The following is a 12421-nucleotide window of genomic DNA, read 5'->3' as shown; positions in this document are numbered from 1 at the left end:
AAACCAAAAACAACATGTAATAAAATTAGCAACAATCAATATTTGATCATACTTTTTTCCTTCTTGCCTCAATATCCAATACTAAACACTCCACCAAAAGATTCATAAAAAAAATAAACACAACACCAAATTTATGGTTATGAAAAAAAAGAAAAAAAGAAAAAAAAAAAGAGAAAGAAACTCAGTTGGAGAGGTTTTCGGATCGATCGAAGTGGAGGAGTTGACCGCAACATTTGGGGCAAACGTCGAGCTGTTTGGGCACCATGTAGTACATTAAGCAGCTCTTGCATCCGGCCACAACAAGCACATTACCCGAATTATTATTGTTATTATTATTTTTATCTTCATTTTCATTATCTTCTTGACAATTATAATTTTCTTGATAACTCCATTGCTCTCGTGACGAAGAAGGACACGATTCCGAAGAGGACCCTTCGCTGTCGTACGAGCTGTTATCATCCTCCGAGTAATATTCACCGCCGCCATACTCCACCGCCGCCGTGTTCCTCGGATCCTCTTTCGCCTTCATTCCGGTCCTCCAATTTATGTAATATATTTCGCCTGTCTGTACACCAAAATCAACTAAATTAATTTTTTTTTTTTAAATTACTATTGGTTCAAGATTATTTATTTGTTTCATGAAAAGGGGTACATTTACATAAATGAGGATATAAATTAAATGCAGGGGGGCAACAATAAATAACCACAATTAAAGAAGAGGAAGAAACATTTATACATTTGGGGACAAAGGAAAAAAAAAACATAGGTGAAGTAATGCCCGGATCTGTTTAGGTTTTTGACAGCATTAAATGTAATAAAACAAATCCTTTTTTTTTAAAAAAACAAAATATAATAAATAGAACTGGAGTACATTTCATAATAATGATGATAATAATAATTGACAGCGATCCTTAAATTAAATTTCATTTTATTTCTTTTTTTGTCTCTTCTTTGGATATTAATTAATTACCTTTAAATCGAGGCATTGCTCCCAATGGAAAGGGAGGGAGCCTTCAGAATTCAGTTCCAGGGCGGCCTCCTCCGCCGCCGGATTCGGCGGCGAATCTGAACCGTGCGCCGCCGCTCCTCCGCCGCCGCTGGTGGTGGTGATGCTCTGTTGGTGGTTCAAGGAGCAGTTTTGCAGGGATCTCTCTAAAGATGCTGTGATTGTAGCCATGTTTGGAGTTGCCATTCTTTTTTTTTTTTTTTTTTTTTTTTTTCTCTCTACTCTCACAAACAAAAATTAAAAAAGAAATGAACAATTAAAATTGGGAGATGAACATTGAAAAAACACACACAGTATGAAAGAAGGAGGAAAAATTTGAGAGAGAGAGAGAGAGAGTAAAAAGAAGGGTAAGGGAATAAACGAAAGAAAAGAAGGAATATGGGAGGAGAATAAAAAGAAATAAAATAATAAAATAATTGGAGGTGCACAAATACAAATGTATAAGAAGAGTTGAATAAGAAGAAGAGGGGATGAGTGAGTGCTGCGCGTGAGAGAGAGAGAGAGAGAGAGAGAGAGAGATATCTTAAAAAGAATCAAAATCAGGTAGGGAACCAACAGGGACAACACCGTGCTTAACCCCCTTTTTTATTTTTTTATTTTTTATTTTTTATTTTGGACGAAGAGCCCCCTCCCCAGAAAAATAATAATAATAAAATAAAAAATTCTCTTGATAATAAAAATATTAATCTGGAAACTTATTTACTTGGTTCTATATGTTTATATTTTTTTGGTGTAACTCTAGATAAAATAGATATTTTTTAGTTTCCCTATTTGCATTATATAATGTATACATTAATTCATTCTAATGAATATAATTTGGACAATAAGTTTTTGATTAGCAGCTAAATTTTTTTGGAGAAAATATGATAAAAATATTAAAGAAATTAAAGTAAATTACAGGTTTACGGGGTTCGAGGCAGAGCTCCAAATATTTTTGCAAATGTATGTAACATTTGTTTAAATATAATAAAATAAAATATTTTGTATCTACTTGACTTAAATCTTTGAAGTTAGAGATAGGCAATGTAGATTATTAAACAAATGCAAAAATTGCTGGAAAAAAATTGTGAAATGACAAAAAAATTATGATAGAATTCAATAACTAACTAATTTAATCTAAAACATTTCATTATAGTTATGGTTATTCATTGTTATTGAACTATTTATATATTTTAAATATTATTTAATATTATGTCTTCATAGTATATATAAAAATAGTACAAAACATTACCAGGAGGCTCATCTTTAGTGGTTAGATGAATTTATATATGTAAATTTAGTTATTATTATTATTATCTTTTAAATATGTCAATTTAGTATTTTTTTTTTTGGGTAAATTACAACCATCCCGGAGGTATGGTTAAATTACAAAAAACTCCTCATGTTTGGGTAATTACAACAACTTCAACTATAAATCTTTTTACACGTCCACTCTTGCGGTTTCAAATTTAGTGCAATCTTCGAGATTATATAGAATATGATCACTTTTGTACTCTTTTAATCTCATTGAACTCTACATTTTGAAGCAAGATGATTATAATATGTGTTTTTTAGCTTGTATGTATATCAGATTGTGGTGCATCAGAAACTGTATTTTTACACAAAACGCGTACAAACTAGAGCACATTCCCCGAATCTAGATGATTATGTTGAATTTGACACCATAAGGGTGGAGTTGTAAGAAAAAAATCATAGTTGAGGGGTAGATATAATTATCCAAACAAGAGAGATTTTTTCGTAAATTGACAACACCTCAAGGGTGGTTGTAATTTACCTTTTTTTTTCTTTTTTCTTTGTAGAGCTTGAATAAAACGTGCTTGAGTCAGATTTTGGAGTGCATGCATTTTATCAAACCTTTATTTGGTATCCGATGTTTGTTAGGAACGAAATTATAGGAGGCATTGATTGGTGGTGTTTACTCCATCTTTGAATTAGTTAGAGAGTAGCATACATACAACGCGAACAATCTGTTGTATCAAATTGTACAATTCGCACATTCATACATTTTTCACATCTGATTGTGACATACCATATTTTGTACATTTCCGTTTTCTTCTCTTCAAAATTAACTTATGTTATTTAAATTAAAGAAAAAAAAAAAAAAAACCAACTTTACATATGAACTGCATATTGTCCCTTTTAATGGGATGATGTGATTATATATAAGATATCATTATATTGAATATTTTTAAGTGAATGTTATGGAAAATTACATTTTCACCCTTCAAGTTTGCACCAATTTCACATTTGGTCCCCCATGTTAAAAAAAATCACATTTGGTCTCTAGTGTTTCAATAATTTAACACTTTTTGTCATTTCCGTCATTTTACTGTTAACTCGCAGTGATGAGCACACGCTTGATTCCGTTGGTAATAACGGAAAATTCCGTTGGTAATAACGGAAAATTGACGGAAATGACTAAAAGTGTTGAATTTTTGAAACATGAGGGACCAAATTTGTTTTTTTGTGAACATGAGGGACCAAGTGTGAAATTTGTGAAAACTTGAGGGATGAAAATGTATTTTTCCTTGAATGTTATCTATATTGGTATCTGTTACCATATATTACAAGTTATGATTTTAATTTTTTCTCCTATTCTTTTTCAAGGACATGATAAATGTCGTTTCAGTTTTAATTATACTCTTTCGAATTTGAATGTGATTTTAACCATCTTTGATTCGGAATTTCGCAAAACTCAAAACACGGAGTTTTTAGTTTTTGAGTTAGCTTTTGTAATCCAATTTGAATGGCCAAGATTGGATCGCCGGTGAGAAAGATATTTATGAATTAATGAACATTGCCCCCATAAGTTTAATGTTTGTAGTTTTCTAAAATGTAAAATGTAATTCCTTCGTGCACAACTTTACTATTCAACATTTAATTTAGCTGATTCAAGTTGAATTAAAAAACTAACTAAATGCACAACAATTCCCGTGCTATGAATTTTGCCAAAATCAAACTATAAAAAATGTCAAAATCACATTTGAATTCAGAATAATATTCGTAAATTTGAAACAATATTTAACATTTCAGCTGTATTTTACATGCATTGAAATTGGTCTTACCAATTAGGCAGTTGTATTTGTAATTTCAATAGTAATATACGAAGAACTATTCTAAAGAATATAAAATATGAGTCCTTGATACAAGCAAATAAAAATTGATATTAATTATTAATATAATAATTAAAGAAAAATACAAATTTGAATAATTAATTGATGTACTTGAACCAAATTTATAACTTGGTCAATTGCCAAGTCCAAATTACTACACACAAATTGAGTGAATGGCTGGAGAGGAGGATACATGAAATATAGGATTTGACTTCATTATTATATGGTGCGTATTTGACCTAACTAAAAAGAATGCTGGGCTGTATTGAGCATTTTTTACGTTGTTGGTTAATGGTGTGTGTGCTCGTGCTTATGGTTGGGATTGAGTTGAATCGGTCGATTACCGACTTAAATATTAACTCATTTGACAATTTAGTTTTACTCAAATTTGAGAATTCTTGTCGACCCAACCTTTGTAGGTCGGTTGATGGTTGGCAATATTTGGTTTCGAAACGGGCTGGTTGATGAGTATATCTGCCACCTAGTTTAATTACTTTAAAAAAATCGAATTTTGGAGTAAAAATATGCACATTATGCCTAGTGTCACTGTGCCTTCATCATTTATTAGTTTAAAATAATTAATAACAATTCGTGAAAAAAATGTAATTCTGAAATTCAAACTAATTCCAAACATGCACATGTCGCCATAATGTCACAAGACCATAATCACTCATCAGTTCATAACAATTAAAAGCAAATTAACAAAAAATATTTCAAAGTCTTAACTCCAATCTACTCCCAAAATTACAAACAAATAAACATTCTTAATTTAGAGTCAAATAATATTTTAATTATTTTTATTAATATAGTTGGTTGTCCGATAATTATTGGTCAACCAACTTTTGATGATATTAGAAACCCTTAAACAACCCATTATAGATGGATTGGTCGAAATTTTCAATCCCATCCAATAAATTGGCTAAAAAAATTATCATCCACCTGAAAATATGGTCGGAAATGGATCGATTACTCGGTAAAACCCAACTCAGTCCTAACCCTATTTGTAGTGATCGTTTTACCTTTAAATTCAATTAACTACATCATGTATTAACTACTAATAGTTTTTTGAAAAAAAAACATATACATTTACCATCAAAGTAACGAGGATAAATTCTAGAACTAAAATATGAATGAGGTAAATTAGATTCTGGAGAAAATTGGAGCTAGGGTTGATAGCATGAAACCTACCAAAATTAAGAATATTTCGTGCTCTAGAGCATGCAACCTTTGATTTCTTGCAACGGTTGGAATGTGAGGGGAGGTTTTGTGCTCTAGAGCAGAAAACATTCAAAAATTTGAATGTTTCGTGCCCTAAAGCATGAAACCGCCCCATATTCAAATTTTTGTTTCCCACAAACTTCCATATCTAGTCTTAAGCCTAAAATTGTTAACTAAAAAGTAAATAAATTGATTGAAGCAAACTGAATTACTTAAAATTACGTTAATCAAGAGTCGTATGTGCTGGATTGAATGTCGAGGGATTAGATAACTTTTAAAAGTTCGAGAGAGTTTATGAGGGTCTGATATTTTTTTTGAAATTAAACATTTAAAATGATTGAAATTCCGCTGCGAATAATAAAACTCCGCTCTAAATAGCAAGCACCTAATAAAAATAACATTTGATGATTCATTTTTATGATTTGCATGGTGGTTGCTCTAACCATACCACTCTAAATTAGTTATCATAATAAGAAAAATAGATAAAAATAAGTGGAATGGATATTTGGATCTTAAGAACAATTTCAACTCAATTGTCGAATGGGATATCCTCTATAAAAAAAAATAGAGAGAGAAAAAGGGAAAACATAATAGAAAAAGAGAAAATGAGATGTAAAAAAATGCAATCGTCATTTTGATGGATAGATAAAAGCTAAGGTGTGCGGGTCATAAACTCGCGGGTTCTAATTAAATACACCCTCATCCCGTTAAATAACGGTTCTTGATTGTAACGAGCAAAACCTGTGAGTTTTCAATAGGTTTAGAATAAACGGGTCCATGATGGGTTTATAGTAGGACCCAACTTTCATGGGTCCCAACTCCTTATAAATTAAACATGTTTTTTGTTTAATAATTTATAAGTTTAACGTGAAACTATTATAAATCAAACTGAATGACTAAACGTAAAATCTTAAATTGAATCTATTTTAACATAAATCAAAATTAATATATCTTAATCATAAATTCATTTAACTAATTCAGAGCTTATAAAATAATATTTAAATAAAATAGATAACTACAGACAAAACGAGACGAAGTAGTCCTTATACGTATATGTTTTGACATGTAAGATATACTTTATTCATGCATTACATATTAATTATTTATTATACTACATAATATAAATAAAACGACATCGTTTTGTATGGAGCTGGACGGGTTTCACATGTATTAATTTTTTTTTGAATCTATCTTAAACCCAAACCCGCGGATCTTCTTCATTTCATGACTCAATCCTATTGATGGATCTATCCGTATAGTCCCAGCGAGATGATTTATACCGGGTTTGACAAGTTCAACGGTAGATGAGTCACCTGTATTTTGAAGTGAACTCTAATTATTCTTTTTTTACATTTTCAACTAAATTTTCTCAAAAGTTTTGCTCAATTAATTTAGATTTAGTTAAAGCTTTATTTATATATAGTTTTAATTTTTAGCATAAATATATTTAATCTACGTTTAGGTTATTGCTAGACTTAATTTTTATAACTCAATTAAATTGATTTTGGACTTACTTTTTAATTCCTCATTTACTTCATATTTATTTATTTTCATTTTTTAAAAAAAATTACTTTAAATTATTTTTAAGTTATGTCAAATCGACAAATTTTGCTACTTCGAAAATTAGGGGTATGTCCTTTTGTAAGGGGTTATTTGAGATAGCAGTTTTATTTGCTATAGGCCTAACTGGAAAAATAAAAAACAATCAGGTAGGAGTGGAAATAAATTTCTGAATTTGGAACCATATTTCTCATTTCAATTTCCGAAGTTCCGATTTTCGATTCTTCTGAATTTATTTGGAACAAAATTTGAATGCTATATAAAATTACCAAAAATTCAGATTTTCGATCTGAATTTAGGTCGGAATATTTATATGCTTTTTCAAAATATATAATATAATTTTATGATATATTTTGTAATTCGATAATATAACTTGAAAGAATTTAGTGCCTCCGAATTCGTTGAAATAATATAAATCTTTATAAAATCAGAGATTTCATTCAAATAAACCAAAACTTGTGTTGAGAAAGATTATGAAGCGAAATATAAATGACACAAGTTTTTAAATCATTATCCACAAGTATATAATTGTTAGAGTAGGTGACCGAAGAGCCAACTAATTGTTGTGTTTTCTCACACTACTCGTAAATTATCTATTTCATATTAATGATAAATACCCTCTTTGTCCTTCTATATGTTTGTCCCCTGCATAAGCATAGATATAGTCCTTACAGTTAGTTAATTACTGTAAATAGATCTAGTAGAATCGTGAGATTATTTAGTTAAGTATAGTAACTGTTAAACATAGTTCCTAGTCAACGGGTTACGCCACTAATGAGGATATCGGCCTTTCCCATTTGAGACTAGCACTTAGTGTATGTGTATTGCGTCTCATCAGTCAACGGTGTTGTGACATCGGCATACATGAGTGGGTGCTCATAAGTTGATGAGTTCACCGAACTCCCTCAATCTAGAGATCTCTAAGTGGTTCCCAATAATCGAGTAGAGGTTTCTATGATATAGTTGTACACCATTAATCTTTAAGACTCAGACATCACCATGACTTCACTAGAGGACCAGCTGTATCGTGACCTGTCCCTGAGTTCCACCGAGGACCGCCCCAAGGGCCAGTGTTCGTGCAGTCCGACATCTAGTGGGAGGTCTGTGTATTGTAGTAGGAGATTCGATCGTTTGATTAGTCATGGATATCCTTTGTGTTCTTGTGATTTATAATCCATGAAGTCTGTGGCCATAGATGAAAGTGTCGTGATTAGAGAAATGTGTTTCTCTACGTCAAACACGAACGTATTATATAATCAAGAACGTCCACATTGTTATTGAACTCATAAAGAGGTCTCGACGAACCAATGCCTCTAGTTCAATCGGGATATATCCATAGAAGGGATCGTACTGTACGTTAACTATATCGTACGGTTCTTGCAGGGTACTTCATTATGTATTTAGAGAATCATGATGCGTAGTTGTTAGATGTCAATCTTGATTCGTTGGGTAGTTAAGTTGAAACTAGATTCAACTTAATTATAACTCTAGGGAAAAGTTTAAACACAATGGGTTGTGGGCCCACGGCTAGCTTACACCTGAACCATCGAGGGGCACACCGCTCGTGTATTTGAGATCCTTAATGCAACGATCTAAGATTAATTAGTTAATCTTAGAGTAATTGGAAGTCAATACGATTGAGTCCAACATTTGTAAATTACCGATGAGAATAAGTAGAGGAAAAGAATCCGACGGAAATTTAGTGAACTTTCTATATTGGGAAGTTTCCCGATTTGGCAAGTCCTAAATTAGGGTTTCCAATTTCGGAAATTGGTAAATTGCAAAGTGGTACTCGTATGGACGAGAATTTGTGCTCGTCGTCAAAATATAATTGTTATATTTTTGTGAGCATTCGTTTGTTAGAAACGAGCCGAGAAAGAGAGTGGACTTAAGCTGTTGGGCCGTGCCCAACTTAAGGCCTGTTAGGGTTTTCACAAAGAGCTTATAAATAGGATTTGAATGTCTTGTGAAAGACATACAAAAAAACAACGAAACGTAAGAATGAAACCCTAGCCTCTCTCCCTCCATCAGCTGTCCGCCTTGCAGCCAAAACCCTACCTCCGCCACCAGCCGCCGCGCCACCGCCAGCCGCCACCGCATCAGCATCTTCATTTTTCCCCTCGTTCTTTTTCGTTGTACTTAGCCTATCACGTATCTAGTGCTACATGGATAGTGGATTGAATATACAAGGTGAAACCTAAGAGGAGGAAGATTATTCTGCCGCCACTAGAGTCGTCTCCACGCGCCTCCATGCGCCGCCACAAGCCGGTGATGTGAGAAGGAAATTCTGAAAAACTGCTCTCGTATTTTCTGCGCAGTCCAGCGAGAAAATTCTCTTTAAATCAACCAGTGATCGAATGGACGTGAAATTTTGACAGATACGTCAAGACCCATGGTTCTACACTATCTCAAAAGGAATTATCGATCTAGTAAATAACCATGGAGATATTCAAGGCAGAGCAGGCCTGTAATTTCAGATTAGAAAGCAGGTTGGATCAGTAGGAGTGGGAAAATTCTTCGTTTGATTCATTTCAGATCAAAAATCAGGTCGAGATCAGTAGGAGTGGGAATAGTCTTTGTTCGATTCACGCTTCAAGGGTAAAATCTTGTTTTCCCTAATATATATATATATATATATATATATATATATATATATATATATATATATATATATATATATATATATATATATATATATATATATATATATTAATTAATTTATATTAATTGAGATTAATGTATGATAATTGATTAATGAATCACATGTATTGTTGAGTGTAGATTTTACACTCAATACGTTAACTTTATGTCGATCTTTTGCTTAGATTAACTTATTTTTGTGCTTTAATTGATTGATTTTGTGTTTTATAGGTGAAAAAGAGAATTATGTGTCTATGAAGGAAGATCAAAAAGAAAGGAAAAAGTTGCAAATAAGGAAATAAATCAAATTGGAAGAAGGAATCTCGCCATAGCTTTGGCAGTGTCCACCATTTCGATCATTTGTCTCTGAATCAGCTGATTTCGGCGGCATTGGAAAGCTAATTTCAGAGGCTACAATTCTTATTTTACGAAACATTCCAAAATTCGGACTCCAACATGGCAAAAGTCGAAGAACAAATCTTGATGGGGGAAAGTGGCGGAAATTGATTCCTATTAGGTTTTCACTACTTCCTTGTCAAGAATAACGTATAAAAGCAACAATTCTCTACACCATAAACACAAAATTTTACACCAAAAAATGCGAGGAACGAAGAATAACGAAGACTCAAGCATAGTTTTTCTTAGGGCAAATTACCAAAACCCCCTGAGGTAAGCCTAAATAACGAAAATCCCCCCCATGTTCTCGTAATTACGAAAACCCCCCTTCACTAACGGTTGACCGAATTTTTTTAACCGAAAACGTGAAATGTCTATTATATCCTTCTGTTAAATATGTAAAAAATAAAGGGCAAATTACCAAAACCCCCCTGAGGTAAGCCTAAATAACGAAAATCCTCCCTAACATCCCTTTCAGTTGATGATTTATTGCTTTTATAAATTTATTTATTACTTTGTAATTTGTATTGATAATTTGATATTATAATTTTTTATTTTTTTTATTTATATATTTTAATTGATTTTATTTATCCAGAGGAGTATTCATACGGATTTATGCTTTTAGCTTGAATGATGCATGGTTGTATTTCTCGAATTGTAAAATATTTAATTTTATATATAAAAAATAATTAAATTTTAAAATCTCATTCATTGATTTTTTTTAATCCAATAAAAATACATTGTACATTCATAATGATTGATTATATTTGGGTTTAATTTAAGAAAAATAAGTATTTTGCAGACACTTATATATTTTTTTATTTATATATTTTAATTGATTTTATTTATCCAGAGGAGTATTCATACGGATTTATGCTTTTAGCTTGAATGATGCATGGTTGTATTTCTCGAATTGTAAAATATTTAATTTTATATATAAAAAATAATTAAATTTTGAAATCTCATTCATTGATTTTTTTTAATCCAATAAAAATACATTGTACATTCATAATGATTGATTATATTTGGGTTTAATTAAAGAAAAATAAGTATTTTGTACATTCATAATGACCCCTCATTAAATAAAATGCTTACAATTACCCCCCTAAGGGTAATTTCGTGTACACGAGCAAAATTGGTATTATCGGAGGAATATTCGGGAGAATCAAAAAGATTCTATCGAGTCTAACACCGTTAGAGCGATTTGTAAGACGTCTGCATACCTCAGGGGGGTTTTCGTAATTACGAGAAGATGGGGGGGATTTTCGTTATTTAGGCTTACCTCAGGGGGGTTTTGGTAATTTGCCCTTTTTCTTATTTAATTTATTTTATTTATCATAAGAACTACGAGTAGCGAAGTCTTTATTTCTAGGGTTTTATTCGAACCCTATGTGGGATGTGAACCCAATTCTATGATTTTATGCAAGTATTAATTGAGATTATTTCTTCTACTTGATTTATTAAGTGCATGACCTTGATCACTTTATGTGCTTTATTGTTATTGTTGAATGCATGAATCGGAAGATCGTTTTAACAATTAGAACTATGGTAGAATAGCCTTTGTTGTGTTATCATAGGAATATAGTTAACCTCTTAAGTAGCCATTATTGGGATTTGTGCTTAATGCTTTGTTCTTGATTGAATTGCATATGAATACAGTAATTTAGTCTTGAGTAATAGAATCATAATACACGCGGAAGCGGGTTATGATTAATTTAGTATCTCAGGTTAGTAATCCGAATTATTTGCTTGCATAATTGAGGGAATTGGGGGATCAATAATCACATAGGGGGAAGATAAAATCCTAGGCTCGTTTACTTTGATAATCTTCGTCTTTATTTATTTTTCTTGCTATTTAATTTGCGTTTAATATTTTAGTTTAATTTAGTTAATCATGTTTAATTAGAGTGTAGGGTGGGCTTGAACATAGTTGTGAGAATCTAGCGCTTAGGATTAGACAGTTGAATATTCCTCATGGGATCGATATCTGGACTTAATTGTCCACTATATTATTTGTACGATTCGTGCACTTCTGTGTAGGTATTCCAACCAACAAGTTTTTGGCGCCGTTGCCGGGGAATATAATAAATTGTCTATTTTTTTTGACTCTAAATTTGAACAATTCTCACAATTTACCCATAATTTTTTTTTATTTAATTTGTTTGCTTTTGTTACATGTCAGGTTACAATTTTCACGCTCCTCGAACAGGATATGAATGGCTTCCGTCTGGCGAATACCTCCAAAACACCTATGATATGCTGTTATTTTGTTCAATATGTGGTGAAAATCATTATACTAACCAATATTGGTATGCACCAAAGGCGAATAATTTCATAGATAATACCAACAGAGGTTATTGGAACACATACACCAACACGTACGAGCAGAGCGTTCCAAGCCAAGATTTCCACAATTTTCAACATCGAGAGCCGCAATTTGATGATTGTCAAACCTATTATGCAAGGCCACGAGAACCCACGATTGAGG

The 12421-nt window shown here is 31.9% G+C and overlaps 1 protein-coding gene across 1 annotated transcript; it reads right to left on the bottom strand.

The window, feature by feature from the left end:
- On the bottom strand, positions 1-1557 carry LOC105958059 (protein CURLY FLAG LEAF 1). The gene is made up of 2 exons (XM_012982063.2): positions 971-1557; positions 1-565 (listed from the first exon to the last, which is right to left on the bottom strand). The coding sequence occupies exons 1-2, from the start codon at positions 1190-1192 to the stop codon at positions 182-184; spliced, it is 606 nt and encodes a 201-aa protein (XP_012837517.2). The 5' UTR covers positions 1193-1557; the 3' UTR covers positions 1-181.
- Positions 1558-12421: the final 10864 nt, after the last annotated feature.

Source organism: Erythranthe guttata, chromosome 11 (genome assembly GCF_056151865.1).
Source record: "Erythranthe guttata isolate IM_541 chromosome 11, IM_541, whole genome shotgun sequence".
In the NCBI taxonomy this organism is placed as follows: Eukaryota; Viridiplantae; Streptophyta; class Magnoliopsida; order Lamiales; family Phrymaceae; genus Erythranthe; species Erythranthe guttata.
This window is presented reverse-complemented; position numbering and strand designations above follow the sequence as displayed.